The sequence below is a fragment of the Lepidochelys olivacea genome (genome assembly GCF_965140295.1).
Source record: "Lepidochelys olivacea isolate rLepOli2 genome assembly, chromosome: 1".
NCBI classification, from domain to species: Eukaryota; Metazoa; Chordata; order Testudines; family Cheloniidae; genus Lepidochelys; species Lepidochelys olivacea.
In genome coordinates this window covers 277239917-277258666 of record NC_140411.1, presented here as the reverse complement: position 1 = coordinate 277258666, position 18750 = coordinate 277239917, and the positions used below count along the sequence as shown (strand labels likewise).

The 18750-nt window shown below is 39.7% G+C and overlaps 1 protein-coding gene across 1 annotated transcript in view; it reads left to right on the top strand.

Annotated features, from left to right (window-relative positions):
* Positions 1 to 18750, top strand: part of LRRIQ1 (leucine rich repeats and IQ motif containing 1) — a 182454-nt gene that overhangs the window by 97101 nt on the left and 66603 nt on the right. The window contains exons 19-22 of the mRNA XM_084650345.1: positions 3318 to 3407; positions 4269 to 4390; positions 4993 to 5088; positions 5470 to 5555. Coding sequence (XP_084506471.1) covers positions 3318 to 3407; positions 4269 to 4390; positions 4993 to 5088; positions 5470 to 5555 — 394 coding nt within the window. The remainder of the gene's footprint in view (positions 1 to 3317; positions 3408 to 4268; positions 4391 to 4992; positions 5089 to 5469; positions 5556 to 18750) is intronic.

The window sequence follows — 18750 nt, the reverse complement described above, 5'->3', positions numbered from 1 at the left end:
AAAGAAAGAATATTAGTAAATAATGCATCTCTAAAACAAAGGGATCCAATCCATACTCCAGGCAGGGACCATACCAGCATCTAGTCTGGCCTCCTGCATACCACAGGCCACAGAGCTTCTTCACCCACCCATTCTGACAATAGGCTCATAATCTCTTGCTGAGTTACTGAAGTCCTCAAATCTTAAAGCTGTCTAGGCTTCTATGTTTGTTTTTGTTGACTGATTTCTGTAGCAAATGAGCTCAGTTTAGAGTAGAAACTTAAACTGCCAGGTCTACAAACTTGACTGGAGATGTGAGAGTCAAGCTTGGGTCTTATTCTGCATTAATAAATGTTTTGCAGAATCTCCTTTCAAATATGCCTGTGTACCACAAGTAGCTTCAGTGTGATTACCCAAGAGAGATTGATTAGAATTCAGTATTATCAGGAGTCAGGCACTGCAGCTATGCCTACTCAGTACTCCTGTCACCCTAACGAGTCATCTGGGCTGCCTGACAGACCATCCTGCCTGACTGGATGAGGCAGCCAGTAGGCCAGTTCTGAAGATCAGCAGGAGTTGTAGCTTGGTGACTGCTCAATGCACATGCACACAGACTTTCTGCCTCCTTGTGCTCGTCTGTCACCAACCCCTGCTCCTGCTCTGCTCCTCCACAGCTTCAGCCCAGGTCCTGCCCTGCATCCAGCCTTGTTCCCATCCTGTCCCTGCCTTGCTCCTCCCTCAGAACCTGCCCTGCTCCAGCCTTCCCTGACTTCTGGTAATCCAGTTCCAACACTCAGCTCTGATTCCTGACTGCAACACTGCCTCAACCCTTGGCTCTGGCATTTGGACACTGACTCTGATTCTGACCTTTGATCCTAGTTCTGGTCCTGTCTCAACCCTTGGCTCTGGAAATTGGAATCTAGCCACTAAGCCTGACTGCCTACTACCCAGTCTCCTGACAAATATGCAGAAGAAATAACAGACTCCAGTACACACTTACTTGTGTTGGCTTGGTACTACTAACAGAGAGGGAGGAGATTTTTGAATAAGAAGGCTATCATCTTTATACAGCTGCTTTTTGGAGCAGAACTTCTGGTGTCAGTGAGACTACTTCTGATGGTTGCAGGACTGGACTCAGGATGAATGAAGGGATGCTCATTTAAATAATTAGAAGTTTTTTTTCTGCTACTTAATTGAAGCTGAGTACAAATTAAAGAGGGCATGAAGAGTACTCATTTGTAAACTAATACCTATTTCCAAATGAGATGTTTGGTAGTCTCATTTAATGTTAAGAAAAATACGCAAATTTGACTCCCTCTAAAATTGTTCTTTTTGTCAAGATTGAAGAGACTTTTAGCTTCAGAACCTCTTCCCACAGCAGATAAACTACAAGGCCAACAATAAGTATATACTTGTAAAGTCTGATGGATGTCCTGAGATACCATTCCAAAGCTAGGAAGCAAGTTCTGTGTGGAAAATCTGGGAAGTTCCCAATTCTAGCTCTGCTGGTCATAGACCTATCAAACCTTGAATTAGTCACTGTTTCTGAGTCTGAACATTGTCCATCTTACATCTCAGATTGGTGGCTTCTAAGGTGTGGCGTGCAAAAACAGAATTCACATTCAGAGTGGCACTTTGAGGTTTTTTTTGTTTTAAAATGAGGGGTGGTTTGAAGCTGCTCACTGGTTAGGAGTGTTAGAATAAATTCCAAAGTGGGTTGATGAGTGGACAGAGGGCGAATGAGACCATCATAGGTGCATGATAAATTTATCTGGCAAATGTGTTTTGACTTTATCACGCTGATATTTCCTTAACATGCAACTGATGTGAAGGGGTTTAAAGGAAAACCTAAAAAACTTTGTTCTTGAAATTAAACGATAAATGGGAAAGAACAGCGATGCTACATCAGATATAAACGAAGAGGTAATAGAATCTGATCTAGATTTTAAAAGAAATTAAACCCCAAATACCAAATATGGCTAATTCCATCATATCAAGCTTAAGGAAATTATAGAAACGAGTCTAACATGGAAGAGTTCTTATGATTTAAAACTTGCCTATAAACTCTGAAAAACCTTGTTTCAGGAATTTTTGAGTAAGTATGGAGGAAGGATGATGATTCAGCATCATATAGTACATATAGATAAGAGCTGTTTTAAAATTAGTATAGTATTTGACCATCATCCAAGGTTACCTGTTCAAAATAGGTAAAATATGAACCTGTCATCTCCTCTTCAGAAAGAATCTGGCAGCACCCATCGTTCACCAACGTAAGATTATGCAAAGACTTGTAAAGCATGCTAGCCAATAAAGAATTACTGTAATCACGTCTTAAGGTATTCAAAGCTGGGAGTTCTGATGGAGGCAGAAATGAATGCAACCTAATAATATTCCATAAATGGGAGAAAGATGTTCTAGCCACATAAATTAGAGGTTTTTGGAAAAGGGAGTAGGATTAGAATGAACTGCAAGGTTCTTTGCTGCTGAAGTAGGAGCAATCTGAGTGTCTGAGTCTTCAGTAAGAGAAGCCAGACTCTTAGAGGTACTTACTTATTCTCATCGGGATGTGCACTTCTATCACTTGTTTAAAAGTGTTAAAAGAAAATATGGTAGAAAAAGTCAATTAAGTGTAAGAAAAAAGTTAGACTGGCTGAGTTTTAAATTAGGAAAAAATAAAATACCCTTCAGGATCTGATTCTGCGACCCTTGCAAGTTTGTTCTATTAGGCTATAAATCAGTTGGACTACTTTAGTGAATGTTTGCACATTTTGACACATTGATTTCAGTGGGACTCTTCACCAGATAAGTACAACTCAACATGAGAAAGGGTGACAGAATCAGGCATGCAAACAGGGATTTAAAATAATAATTGTTCAAAAAAAGCTAACAAGCTTCTCTGTGCCCTTTATATTAATATTTGAAAACTACTTTAGCTCTGTAGTTTTCTGTTTTAGTGGCTCTTATTTGCTTATTTTAGCAAAGTTGTTGGAGTAAAATAAAGAGAATTTGAGAAGAGGATAGAAACAGCTGAGTGAAAATAACTATTAATTGTGGATTTATTTGTATCTTTTTGTTCTATTTCTACAGCACCTAGTACAATAGGGGTCTTGGTCCATGATTATGGTCCTAGATGCAATGATAATACAAACAGTAAATAATAATAGAAATCAATCCAATGCAGCACTTCAGAATTGTGACTGTGATTACATTGCAGGTGGCAATTCTGATATACAACGTGTACACATTTGAATCAATCTGCAAGACTTTAAAAGAGACTTTGTAGAAATTATCTAAACTGTTTTTATCAGTGCATTATTTGACTTTAATCATTCATACAGGCTGCCTTAGAGAGAGAATGGCTAGCTTTGGATTCCACCCGCTTCCCTTCAAAAACACTGCTGCTCACAAACCAGCTGCACTGGCCAAAGGTAACATGTCATGGAAACTTCTTAGTCTTCAGTCTTTGTTCATTCCTTGAGGATATGCTACACCGGGGTGATTAATACTTCAATTTATTGACTTGAAAAACACAATTACTTTTAGAAGCCTCTGACTTCCTCCTCATCCCCAGATGTAATTTTTCATGTAGCTTTTCTTTCATTTGCTTAAATTTTTCTTTATTTTGGATTTCTTTCAACACTTTACTTCACAGTAGCTCAAAAAAAAAAGATGATGTGCTTCATCTGCACATTTGGCAATGGATTAAAAATTGCTCGTTGACACAGTACTTTAAAAATACTAAAGTCTGCATTATATAGCAACAGCTGAGGACTTTCAGAACAGCTAAAGGTCACTGAACTGTAATATATGTGAGTTATTTGATAAACTTTGAAGTTTCAGCTTTCTGGGGTGTTTTTGTTTTTGTTTTAGGGTTTTTTTTCCATTTTTCTTCTGCTATATGCAAAGTATTCTTTAAAATATTTTTGCCTGGATTCAAATAATGGCTATTCATAAATGTATAGTGAGTTAAACTTTTTTTTGCTTTTGAGATATAATTAAACACACCATCTTTTTTGCAATATTCCATAGAGCATTTAGTTAATTGAAGAGAAGGTCTACGATGGACCTATCATGTTTTGACTATACCTCTGAAATACAAACAAAGGGCATGACTCTGCAAACACACTCATGTTTAAGTACATATGTGAGTAGCCTCATTAAAATCAGCAAGGCTACTCCTGTGCATAAAGTCAAGCCCATGAGTAAGCGTTTGTAGGATCAGGGCCAAAGTTACAATACTATTCACTGACTGTTTTTTATATATATATATATGTTCCTTTACTTACAAGTTTGCTAGGCCTCAACGTTCCGATCATAATTCATTTAATTTACCATGGCCTCCACATGAAGCCTGGCAGTGTGATGAGATACCACATTCATTGTCATCAGAAAACACCCAACTTAGGAGCAGGTAAGCCAAAATGATTTGCTTTTTTTATTACTACTTGTACCTGCTCTGGCAGGGACCAGAATAGACACTGGAAGAGTAATTAGTACTCCTCTTTGTGGTGCTTTTGCAACTGTTTGATTGGTAACCCAGATAATTACTGATTTGTAAGTAAATGCGCTCATTAAAACTGAATAAAACAAATACAGTCTATTAGGTCTGCAGTCGTTTAATGTGCATTTAATTAAAATATCAAAGTTCTAAGAATAAAAGGCTATAAATATGTAAATAATAAAATGTTAACAAAAAAAATCTTATAACGTAGGCCTTAACATACAGATATCTAACAGATAAGAATTTAAAAGTATTTCTCACAAGGCTGTATTCCTTTGCAGAAAAGGACTGAAATATACTTCATTGTAACTGAAATGTAAACATTCAAAATCAAGGGCAAACTTTTATTACTCCCAAAATTAAAGCCTTCTTGGAGTATTAAAATAGATGTTTTTATTTCTGAGTTTCAGAAGGCATAAATAGTTCGCAGAATAATAAAGGCTGCAAAGCCATCACACTATACTTTTACTACTGACCCAGGTTTCAGTATTGCTCTGCTACTCTTTTGTCAGGTCAGACAAGAGAGCTATGTCAGGTCTTTCTGACTTGCAACCCAGAAATAAGTTGTCTTTCAAATCGGAAAAAGAAGAGAAAATTTCAGAAGAATGGTATGTCCAAATCTATCCTATTGTTTTGTTTGTTTGTTTGTTTTTAATGTGAATTCTACACATCAGGAGCTGTAGATGTAGAGGCTTTTATAGGTACCCTGGTTAAGTAGGTATTTATTTCTAAATGTCAAAAATATTGTTTTAAACTTTTAACCGGCGTGTGAGATACCAAGTCAATTAACTACAATGTCTTAACTGGTTAAGATGAGCACTGCAAGCATCTGTGTAGTTCAGTATGTCGAGTATCATACATGAGATGTCCTGTGCTCTTGCTGTATTCTATGTGAAAGGTGTGGGGGAGGGGGAGAGAGAGAGAGAACACTGTGCACCTGATATGTGAAAATGTGTATATATTGATAGTAAAATATCACCTTCCCTTAGGGGTTTTAAAGATATTGCCACTGCACAGCTAATGCTGAAGAGGGCCCATAAAATGAAATCCAAGAAATCTAGTCATAAAAATCTAGGTAAGTCAACAGTTCTATTACAATATATGTTACATAAGAATATGTATAAAATGTAGAAAACAGCAGGTCTCTACTTCTTCATCTGAAAGCAGATTGTCACTTCTAGAAATTTTGCTTGTATTTTCTTAGATTGCTTCACATGTTAATATGAGGGGGGAGTAATGTGCTTCAGAAATGAACATATTAAATCATCATAAAAGGAAGTTTATTTTGTTTATATGTTAAATATATTAATATTTGAAAAAGTACTCTGGTGAACATTGAGAGGAATATTTGACAAGTGTATGACATGGGAACTTTGTTTCATTGTATTCTGTGTATTCCCTTTTCTAGATATAAAGTTTATATTTCTGTATTTTTGTGCTGCTTAGATTTTTTTTTCCTTCAGAAGAATATTTCAAAGGAAAAAAATGCTTGCTCAGTTCTCCTGCTCTTGATTATATTAGGTGCTATTTATATACATTTGTGAAGGTTTCACGGTTTTTGGTGTCTCTAGAATTGATCATAATTTGGCATTCAAGCTTCAGAGATGATTCTGTGAATCTTGGAAGGTACTTTCCTCTCTTTGCTGACTGATGCTAAAATTATTCCTTCCCTGCATGGTCACTTCTTGTGTCCGTCATAAGGATAAAATATCTTAGTTAATTATTGGTTGACACCTTTAAGTTCATTAGTCATGGTAGGCTGTCTTGAGAAATCCTTCCATTAATAATGTTTAACTCTTTGGTGATATGTTTGGAGCTCTCTCTGCTGGCTATAATGCATTTTCCATTACTGCATAACATGGGAAATCCCTGTTTTGTGTCAAGCGGTGGGTTTTTTTTTTTTTTTTTTTTAAATTCAAGAGTATTTGCACTCAAGAGGGGAAACACAACTTACAGATAAAAAGGTAAAGTTAAGAAAAATTTGCAAGTCCCTCCTCCCCCAGCCAAGTACCAGCACCTAAGACTACTTATGACAGATAGATCTCTAGATTTCAACAAAAGGTACCATATAATTAACCTTTTCATTATGGATGGTTTTATATGCATTTTGTTCAGATGATTGGAGGGGGTTTTGTTTTGTTTGTTTATAGAAAGTACTGCTCTGGAAAAGTCTTCTAAGCACATGACCAGTGTTTAAAAACTTAAAAAAACTTTATAATTTGAGTTGTTAGATCTGTATAGACCTGATCTGTTGTTTAGTTGCAAGATATCTCCTTCCATGACTACCCAGTAAGGAATCCCCTTTCCACATATTCCATCCAGGCAAAGGAGAGCGTTGATTTTCAGAGTGAGTGTCCCGTCACAGAAAATGCCCCCACCTTCAATCCCCTTTCAATATTGGGGCTGTTAGGTCAAGTACCTCCCTTCATCCTAATTGCTCTGGTACAGCATGGTGAAAGAGGCAGACTCTAAAGTAGTCAGATCTAAATGGAGCTTAACTTAAAACCAACATTTTCAGTTACACCCTGATCTGAATTGGACACTAGTGCAGATACTGAAGCACAGCTGTCAATCCCTCCTTGCCAGAAGCAGCACTAAGTGCATAATCAAGCAACTACATTCAGAACTTTCTGGTCTGGCTTCTGTAGTCTGCCAAAGTTCCTTTGTGCTGCTTATGTGAAGTGGCCTTATACTGGTCAGAAAATCCCAGTGGAAAATTTTCCCTGTGTAGGGGGAATCTCCACAAGCATAGCTGTCTCCTACATCCTTCCCAGCATACGGGATGGGGGTGGGTGGGTGGGTGGGTGGGAAAAGAGAAACAGAAAGGGAATATCAGGGATGGTCTGAGGACATGGTGGAACTGAGACCTTACACCAGAAGCTTAAGTAAGAGGTGGAGGAGTCCTGTTCTAACTTGTTCCGAGACCAGGCAGCCCTGAATCAGGGAGCTGCAACAAGCTGTGTGTGGCTGCCACTCTCCCCAACTCAGGGATGAGTAGTCTTCAGATGCAGCCACATGTAGAACAAATTGCAGTAACTCGTCTTGAGGTAAAAAAACATATTTGGCAATGTCAACATCCTTTTCAAGAATGAGATTGGTCACAATCCCTTAACCAGACATTAAAAAAAAAAAAAAAAAAACCTTTGGCCTCTTCTGTCAGTTTAACCTCTCATGCAGCTGGATATCCCCAGAACATGTGCCACTTACTAACAAAAGGCAGGTAAGAACCTCTCTAAACAATAAGCAATTGTCAGCCTCATCATTTCCTCTTGTTTCCCTAGGAATCGGCATCACATCCTTTCTGTATTCTCTGAATTGATCCTCAGCCACCATATAGTCATCCACACCTCAATATTACCCTTACCCTGATTATATCTTGGGTTTTTTTAGGTTTGATCTTTTCTTAAACTCCAGATTGTATGTTATGTTATTTGGCACTATTCCTTCCTAACATAAAAACAATGAGGAGTCCTTGTGGTACTTTAGAGACTAACAAATTTATCTGGGCATAGTTTCAACAAATTTCATTCAAAAACTTAATATTATTTTAATATAAGTATTAACTTAGTGATATAGACATTCCCACGAATCTGAGGATAAAGTACAAAGTATGCACACAGCGTTAATTATATTCTATAAAGAAGTAGGTTTTCAGAACCTCTAATATGTCCATTCATTGCTCTATACATTATTTGCAAATAAAAATACAATAAAAATTAAGTTGTCAGCTGAGCCATAGAATGAGCAACCTCCAGTAGCTCAAAATACAAGGAAGTTACAGAATATTAACAAATAGGCATCCTTTTATGCTCAAGTCTCAATGTCAGCCCGCTAACCAAACATCTTTCATGAGAAATATTGCTATGCTAAGGTAAGGACTTGCTAAATTGAAGATGTTGCATTCACACAGTAGTCCCTTATTAACTGCTGTTTCATAGGACCACTCATATGCTCTTGTCACTACAAATATCTTGTGGTCTTGTCACCCGTCACTTGCAAATGTCACCAACTTCCTGTGCCTTAGGGCTTTATTAGCTGATATTCACATACCCACAAAATAGGAAGTTAGCATCTGCCCTGGGTTTTATATAGCCCCTCTTTAAAATGCCTACTCATTTACCACAGTGGAGCTTGGATGAGATTAGCATTGTAATGAACATCCTGGGTTCCTGATGCTCTCTGGTGAGGGGACTTGTTCCCTTCTTCTCTCCATATATCTGCTTCTTATAGAGCTGTGATGAGTAATGTGATCGGAGGGTTTCCCATCCTGTGAAACCAGGACTGGCTTATGCACTGGCCACTTGGGGTATGTGTACACTGCAGTGTAAACCCAGGCTCAGACTCAGGCTTGAACGCAAACCCTCCTTCTGTCTGCGTAAATCTCTCAGACTCGGGCTTGGACCTAGGGTCCACTCCTAGGACTCTGTGGTGTTCAAGGGTAAGCCCGTGTCAAGCCATGATCCAGGGTTTGAGCCCTATTGCTTTGCATGGTAGTCACAACCCCCCAACTTGGGTCCAGGGAATCCGAAAGTAGTATACCCCAATCCCATTGGTCAATCACCTTTCTCCTCTGTATCCCAAGAATCTCCAGTTGAAAAAAGAAGCCACCCCCCTCGGCATACAACAGCAGCTCAGTGAATCAGCGTTAACTCTTCCATTGTCTTGGAATTAGCTTGGCATTCTGCCTCCCTTTCTCTCCAGCCCCCACTCACACGGCTCAAAATGACGACCAGGAAGTGAAAACAAAAATGAACACCTTTTAAATAGGATTTTTACTGGAAAGACACAGATTTTTTGCTCAGCCCATTCCTGTTTCATAAAAATAATATTACATAGCCGTGCATTTGCCACACTGTAATCACTCAGTGGTCTATGGAGCTGCCTATAAAAATGAACTATGTGTTTAGGGAAATGTGATCCATTTTCAAAACTAGTTCATTTCAGTTAAAGGTAGTGCATGCAGTTCATAGGTGACGCAATCATTTATCCCAAGTATGACTGGGGTTTGAAGTTTTGTCCAGAAATGTGCTGTGGGAAGGAAGGAGGAATGCAGCCATAACAGAATAAGCCATGAGTGAGCTAACTCAGCATTCTGTTCATTCAGTCATGGATTCTGACCCAGTCCTGATTGCTAATAGCTGCAAAATTTTCCTGAAGCAGGAATTCCAGATAGTTAGTCACATTGTGTGGAAGCATATATTTTCCAGTATCACTTGGGTAGCTCACCAGCCCACTCCATTCATAGATGTGATGTTCAATCATGATATGTTTGAATATTTTTGATGCATACGCTGCAAATTGACAACCAGCAGCTTGGAATAACATCTTCCTTTGCCAATGGGGCACCATGAGAACAGTTATGTCCTTCCAAAATATGAAAGGCCTGAAATGATTATAAAAAATAAAAAAAGCTTTTTGTAGAAAGGCCATCGACCATTCCCCCTCCCTTTCTCCAACCCACGTAATTATGCAAGTTTTGTAAAACAAAAACAGCTTTGCATTTTTATTTGCCATTGTGTCTGCACTGCTTTAACTGCGGTTACTCAGGCTGTGTCCAGGGAGATTCTGGGGACTGAAGCATCCATTTCACAGTATATTGCAGTTAAGTTTTGAAATGTAACATTTTATGTCCTTGAAATTCCACAAGAATTAATTCTGGGCTCCTGCCACTGAGATATTTGGGACGCTCTATATTGTGTCCTATTGCAGTCCCCCCTACTAGCTGCTGTGTCTCCACAGCTTGATATCCGTACCCTCATGGACCATTCCAAGAGGAAGCATTTCTGTGATGAACTAATGGTTGAAGTTCTTGAGAGGGCCAACAAGCAAGTTCAGTACCAGAAATACAGGGACTTAAGACTGGAGAAAAGGCATTCTGAGAGGCAAGAGGAAAGGCTGAGAACAAGGTATCAGCACAGGAGCGAGAACAGTGGCTAATGGAGGAGGACAGGGCTCATCAGAAAGAACTGTTTGAGCTGTTCATCTTAATTATGGCTGCAAGATTACTGGTTCCTGGTGCCTTTCCCACACTGTAGCTTGATTCCCTTGTGACATACCCTGAGTCCAAAAACAGCTGCAAAAACTCCATGTCTGGGTGGCCAATGCAGTCTGGCCCCATGAGCAGGTGGGCAGGGCAAACTAAACCTCATGTGGCCCTCCATCTTGATCCCCCTCTCCTCTGAATACCTCCATCCACCTCCTGCTGCACCAACTGCATGGGAAATGAAAAAAGAAAGGAAAGGAGAATAGGGAAGACTGGGGACATACAGCGGTAGGGTGTTTCAGTTATGTGTGCACTTGTTTTCCTATTTTGGGGATGTTCTTTTGTAACTGGTGTTTTGGTGTTGTAATGGCAGCTGGCCTGCCTGGCTGTGTGTGACTGCTGCACTGTTTTAACACATGTTTATAAATAAAGCCTTTTATGTCACCAAGAAAGTTTATTGCTATCACTGCATCTCATAATACAACCAAGATTTGAATTAATAAAGCTAAACATAAGTTCAGGAACAATTTTAAGAATTAGTAAGCAAACACTATTCCTATACAGTTAGGTACACCAATCCACGTGTCAATCACTTCCTTATATGAACCCATACTATGACTCACTTCCCACCCATTTCATAAGACGACATGACATTCATAATAACTACATTGCATGGTAATCTAGCCCTGTTTCCCCGGGCCCGCCCGCATACACAAGCACATTCATAGAGATACTATTCCACCTCTTCCACTGGGCCATGCAAGTCCATAATGGGAGAGCACAAATCATCCCTGACTTCTGTTGCTCGGGTGCATCCGGTTCCAGCAGTGGTAGGTGCACTTTATGACTGACTGTACTGATTCAGCAGCCCTGTGGCAGAGGGAAGGGAGTGAATAGATGAGCCTGCACTCTGATCACTTAGAGGCTAATTAGTGCCCCAGGAGAAGCTGTCTGGGATCAATGAACTCACTTGGCTCATCAGCCCCAGGCTGATAAGAGGCACAGGAAGGCAGTGTAAAGGGAAGAAAGAGAGAAAGGGGAGAACAGAGGGACAGGGCTAGCTGGGGCTGGTCACAGAGAGGGCTCAGACAAAGGAGACCTCTTCTCCCATCAGGTCAGGACCTGAGAGGGCCTAAAGCTGTAGGTGGAAGCAGTGAGTAAATAGGTGGAAGCACTGGGTACTGTGGTGATATTGGTGAAGGGGATGTACACTGAGAGCACATCTAGAGGACTGTGCAGTTTTTGCAGATTAACATGACCCAGTTATGGGGTTTGCCTTCCCCAAAAGCTTAGTTTATGGGGGGACTTCGTGTATATGCATTCTATTTGTGTATTTGTTGAAACTTTGTGGAGCAGATTCCAGTGCAGGAGTTCTACGAAAATGTGAGGTTTTTACCAATCTTAACCTTGGGCACAGGATTAGAAAAAAATTAAGACAAGACCTGCAGGGCATGGGGTCTTCTACAGAGTCATGCTGTGTCTGGGCCCAAGAAGCTTTGCACAAAGAAAGACGGGTCTGAAGGATGCTAATAAGTACCCTGAGTCCTGTGCCTTGTATCATTAGGGAGAGCTAAAGGTAGTCTGTCCTTACAAAGTTGGGTTGGTGCAGACAATGAGTATCATATTGCACTGGACCAGTACCGCCGGCATAGATAATGCTCCAGTCTATTACGGTTATGGATGCAGGTATAAACAGTTAAAATCGTGGCCTGTATTTTAACCATAACATATGCATGCCATGTTTTATACCTCCACTGTATCCACATCAACTACTTTTCTTGACTGTCAAATAATATGAGAAATGCGGGCAAGATACTAGAAATTAGTGCAGCCAAGCAGAAGTGGCAAAATATCAAAAATATTCCCATTTAAGAATGCATGAAATTCTGCAGAATTCTAATTAAAAACCTAAAAGCAATAGATGGTAATGCACTTCATTGTGCCTGGGTACTAAACATCTATGATTCATAAGATCACAGAGCCCTTAAAGATATCTTGGCACAAGAGAACAGAGTTTCTGGCTTAACTTTGGGATTTAAGGGCCTATTATCAAATCCACAAAATCAAGGAAATTCAAAGACTTTAATAAAGTTAATTTCTTTTTTCTTTTAACAAATTTTTTTAAAATGACCAGAGGTCTGGAGTAACTGTTTTCAGCTGCTATCTTCTGCCATGCTGTATTGTTACTTGTTTAACCATTTCCTTTCTGGAGGCAAAGTTTGTTAGTGATTGACAAAATGAAGTGATACTTCTGGTGCCACCCAGGCGGAAACAGAAGAAGAGACAAAGGAGAAGTAAAAGCTGAGACTTGACTACTCAGATAAAACTGAAACAACTGATTGATTTGTTACAGGACAAGAAGTATTGTTCTGTCAGTCTGTTTTCTTCTTCGTCTTTGAAAGATACTACATTAAATACATTCAGATTTAAAAGATTTTCTGAGAATACAAAACAACTCTAATGAACTGAACATCATTCACCATCTGTACTTCACATATGAATTAAAATACCCTTATTCCTGAATTTTCCTTAATGGATGCAAGAAATTCTGCTGTAAAAAATAAAATGCTTCTATGTTTGTTTTTGTTTTATTCTTTGTATAGCAATAGTCCCTAGGAGCCCCAGTTATGGACCAGTAAAACACTGTGATAGGCACAATACAAACACAGAACAAAAGGATAGTCCCTCTCCCATTGAACTTACTTTGAATAATCCTCCTTGACATGATGCAATGTTCGCAATTTTGAAATATCAACTCTTTAAAACTGGCACAACTAATACCTATTTTTGTTTTCATTTTCTCAGTTTTTCCCCACGCCCAAAATCAGTGACAAACTAATTAAAGTTTTGAGGGTTTTTTGTATTTTCACGCATTGCCAAGATGTCATGTAATGAATGCCAGCTCAGGCAGTAACATGAATTTCCATAGAATTTCCATAGTATTTCTATCACATTTATAATGTTTGTCCAAATTATCTTTTATATCTGGGGTCTGCCAAAATGTGTGCATTAAATTACCTCCCAGGTTTCCAGATATTCAGTACAAATCATCAACTAATAAACCAAATTTAAACCAGTATGCCAGAGTCTAGTAAGATCTCAGTGTAATTCTGAACTGTTTGACTCTTTCGCAGTTCCTGTGTGTGAAATCTAAAACGTTTGTTGATTGTCTATAATAAAAACATAAATCTAATCCATTTCTCTGATACTGAAAAATACTAGTATCATAAAATAACTGAAGTAATATTACCTTAATTGGAGACTAGATTTAAAAAGGGTTCTTTTTAATATCAAAAGAGCTGTAGGCAATGATTAGGGTGATCCATGTAGGTGTAATTTAAGTACTCTGACATTGTGATAAATCTCGGTGGATTATTTAAATTATTTTGCATAGCTCAAAAGTAAGATTATCTGATATAAATCTCTCAGAACAGTTTCCATAGCTCTCTTCCCAATAGACAGATCTCCTTCAGTACCTACTTTGACAATCTTATACATAGATCAATTATAGAATAATTCTGGTGATATTAGTCATTTTATGTGACTTCACCCAAATGTCGCTGATGCATTGTACTATTAGACTGGTCATCGTTTTCAAACTAGGCAGGTTTGAATGTGAAAAAGTTCCATTTCTAAAGCTTTTAGACATAGCAAGTTTGGAATAGCTTCAATAGACCCAAGAAGCAAAACAATTTATAATAGTCTGTTAGGAACATCAGAGAAGAAACCTAGGAATCCTTTATCACATTTTGTTTTGTGAATTACTAATCTTTCAATTTTGGTAACTTGATCTTTTACCCTCCTCAAGAAAGTTACCGTATTTGAAATTGTTCTAAAGTAGTCTGCTGAGGTGTCTGGTTTTCCGTTGCACATTACAGGCTTGGTTTTGGGGAAGCAATTAATACAGAAAATATTCTTCTCTACCTTTCTCACTGTGTGTTGTACTGTATATAAAAATGGGTCTCGTTATATAACTCTAGAAAATACACTACAGTGTATTACATTATAATTATAAATTATAATGAATTACACTATAGTTAAACATTTTTATATTTCATATAGCTTTTCTGTCAGCTAAAGTTATTGAGAAAAGGATCTCTGAAATTAAAATTGTATGCGCTTGACTGATATAGTTATACAGGTGCAGTATTTTTACTGAGTTATAGTAAGAAATGCATGACAAATTATCTTGTATATTGTAACAAGGACTGATTATCTGTTACTGTATTTTAGATATTAGTTATGAACCTGCACACCAGTATGACCGAGTACTGTAAGCATTTGCTGACACTAAGAATGGCATATTAATAAAGATTTTGGTGATTTGCCAAAATGGAAATACTTGACTTGTCTAGCTACCCACCGTAACTGCTAAAATCTCCACAGTTAACAAGTTAGCCCAGTAGTCTGGTTCCTCAACACACACAATCTAGTTATCTGAAACATTCTAAAATGTCTTATTTAAGTTAATGGAGCTAACCTTGAGAGAAAGGCTGATGCAACTTGCAGCCAGGCAAATAGAGGGTCAGGCTAAGGTGACTTTTCACTTCCTTTGTGACATCTCAATCCTTGGCTCCTCCAGAGGCTGGAGAGGTCATTACCAGAACATAGACAGACCTTGGAGGCCTAAGATATGGCAGCATCCTCCAGACTGCCCTATAGACCACAGCACTGCCTGGAATCTCTGGATTCTGTGCACTGCAGTTCCTGTTTCTATATAGTTTTTTTTACCATGCTCATGACCATAGTATCTGAGTGTCTTTCAGTAGTTTCAGTTTAATAACTGAGGCCAGATCTTGGGAGTCCCTTAGCCAATCAGAGATGGTAAAAAGTATTACTTCTAGATGCTGCTGTGTGAGAGCCTAGTGTCAACAAGGAATCCCAGGAGTACGCCTGAACTACAGACTGAATTGAATTTATTGCGAATTTGTTCCTTCAACCAATAGAGATTGCACCATGATTGGAAGCTAAAAAGCCTCCCTGACCCCCCGACACACATCCCTCCCCCACCTCCAGCCATGCTCCTATCATGTCCTCTACCCTAGGGCTTGTGATGGGGTCCTGGGTCTGGAGTACTTGCACCAAGGGAATCCTCCTCCATGCAGAACTGGAACTTCTAGGGCCCCTTCATGCCACTCCAGCCCTTTTACCTGGTATGAAGGGACTCCAGCCTATTTTCTAATCTAATTCTGCTGCCATTGAAGTTAGTGGAAAAACACACCTTGACTTTGGGGAGATTAGGGTCTGACATTTATAGACCTAGCTCCCTTCCCCTCACCCTCACGCCTCTGAAAGGCTACATACTTTGCTGCTGGCTCTTAGAAGCTCTGACAGCCTCACTGATTAAGAAGTAATTTTGTCCCCACAGAAGCCTCCTCCTCCTTCCCCCGGCTCCCTTGGTAACAGTCTCATAATGGAGAAACTGACATTATTATTCTGACACACCCACTCTCTCCAAAACTGCACTTCCCATCTTCCCCAATCCTTCTATGCTGCCTACTCATTCTTTTCTTGCTAAGTTCTACTCCTTTTTCTCTTCACTTCCTCAAGCTACATCCTTTCCTCATTGTCCCCACTGCTAAAACCCTTTTCACGGCTAAAAAACAATCGCTTTTCTGCCTTCATTTCCTATTAGCTTTCCCCTTCATCCCAAGTCTGTCTGCTGATACAGTCTCCTTCCCCCTTCACTAACTGTCAAGGTTCCTCCCCCACTCTGAACTCTAGGGTACAGATGTCGGGACCTGCATGAAAAACCTCCTAAGCTTATCTTTACCAGCTTAGGTCAAAACTTCCCCAAGGTACAAAATATTACACCCGTTGTCCTTGGACTGGCCGCTACCACCACCAAACTAATACTGGTTACTGGGGAAGAGCTGTTTGGACGCGTCCTTCCCCCCAAAATACTTCCCAAAACCTTGCACCCCACTTCCTGGACAAGGTTTGGTAAAAAGCCTCACCAATTTGCCTAGGTGACTACAGACCCAGACCCTTGGATCTTAAGAACAATGAACAATCCTCCCAACACTTGCACCCCCCCTTTTCCTGGGAAATGTTGGATAAAAAGCCTCACCAATTTGCATAGGTGACCACAGACCCAAACCCTTGGATCTGAGAACAATGAAAAAAGCATTCAGTTTTTTACAAGAAGACTTTTAATAAAAAATAGAAGTAAATAGAAATAAAGAAATCCCCCCTGTAAAATCAGGATGGTAGATATCTTACAGGGTAATTAGATTAAAAAACATAGAGAACCCCTCTAGGCAAAACCTTAAGTTACAAAAAAGATACACAGACAGAAATAGTTATTCTATTCAGCACAATTCTTTTCTCAGCCATTTAAAGAAATCATAATCTAACACATACCTAGCTAGATTACTTACTAAAGTTCTAAGACTCCATTCCTGGTCTATCCCCAGCCAAGACGACTACAGACAGACCCAGACCCTTTGTTTCTCTTCCTCCTCCCAGCTTTTTTAAGTATCTTGTCTCCTCATTGGTCATTTTGGTCAGGTGCCAGCGAGGTTACCTTTAGCTTCTTAACCCTTTACAGGTGAGAGGAGCTTTCCCCTGGCCAGGAGGGATTTCAAAGGGGTTTACCCTTCCCTTTATATTTATGACACTAACGATATGACCTTTTCCATTGGTTCCCTCCTTTGGGTCTTACACTGTTTACTGCATCAGGTAGGGTTGCCAGTTTTGGTTGGACATATTCCTGGAGATTTACTCACATGACATAATCTTTAAATAAAGATTAATCTTTAATTCCTGGAGACTCCAGGCCAATCCTGGAGGGTTGGCAACCCTAGCATCAGGTTCAACCTTCCCAACCTCACCCCCTGCACGATCCTATGTAATACCTCCCGCTCTAACTCTGTGCATTTCTTCCAGTTCTTGTGTTCTTCCCACCCCCTCTTCATCTCCTATTCCAGATACCTGACTTAAGCTTATTTCATTCTGCCTTCTGTATGTGAGACTCCTTCCTTGTCCCCAGGTTTCAGAGTAGCAACCATGTTAGTCTGTATCCGCAAAAACAAAAGGAGTACTTGTGGCACCTTAGAGACTAACAAATTTATTTGAGCATAAGCTTTCGTGAGCTACAGCTCACTTCATCGGATGCATGCAGTGGAAAATACAGTGGGGAGATTTATGTACACAGAGAACATGAAACAATGGGTGTTACCATACACACTGTAACACGAGTGATCAGGTAAGGTGAGCAATTGCCAGCAGGAGAGCGGCACCTTTTGTAGTGATAATCAAGGTGGGCCATTTCCAGCAGTTGACAAGAATGTCTGAGGAACTGTGGGGGGGAGGGGAAATAAACATGGGAAAATAGTTTTACTTTGTGTAATGACACATCCACTCCCAGTCTTTATTCAAACCTAAGTTAATTGTATCCAGTTTTCAAATTAATTCCAATTCAGCAGTCTCTCCTTGGAGTCTGTTTTTGAAGTTTTTTTTGTTGAAGGATTGCCACTTTTAGGTCTGTAATTGAGTTACCAAAGAGATTGAAGTGTTCTCGACTGGTTTTTGAATGTTATAATTCTTGACATCTGATTTGTGTCCATTTATTCTTTTACGTAGAGACTGTCCAGTTTGCCCAATGTACATGGCAGAGGGGCATTGCTGGCACCTGATGGCAGATATCACATGGGTAAATGTGCAGGTGAAGGAGCCTCTGATAGTGTGGCTGATGTGATTAGGCCCTCTGAAGGTGTCCCCTGAATAGATATGTGGACACAGTTGGCAACAGGTTTTGTTGCAAGGATAGCTTCCAGGGTTAGTGTTTTTGTTGTGGGGTGTGTGGTTGCTGGTGAGTATTTGCTTCAGGTTGGGGGGCTGTCTGTAAGCAAGGGCTGGCCTGTCTCCCAAGATCTGTGAGAGTGATGGGTGATCCTTCAGGATAGGTTGTAGATCCCTGATGATGCATTGGAGAGGTTTTAGTTGGGGGCTGAAGGTGATGGCTAGTGGCGTTCTGTTATTTTCTTTGTTGGGCCAGTCCTGAAGTAGGTAACTTCTGGGTGCTCTTCTGGCTCTGTCAATCTGTTTTTTTCACTTCAGAAGGTGGGTATTGTAGTTGTAAGAATGCTTGATAGAGATCTTATAGGTGTTTGTCTCTATCTGAGGGGTTGGAGCAAATGCGGTTGTATCGTTGAGCTTGGCTGTAGACAATGGATCATATGGTGTGGTCTGGATGAAAGCTGGAGGCATGTAGGTAAGCATAGCGGTCAGTAGGTTTCTGGTATAGGGTGGTGTTTTTGTGACCATAGCTTATTATCACCATAGT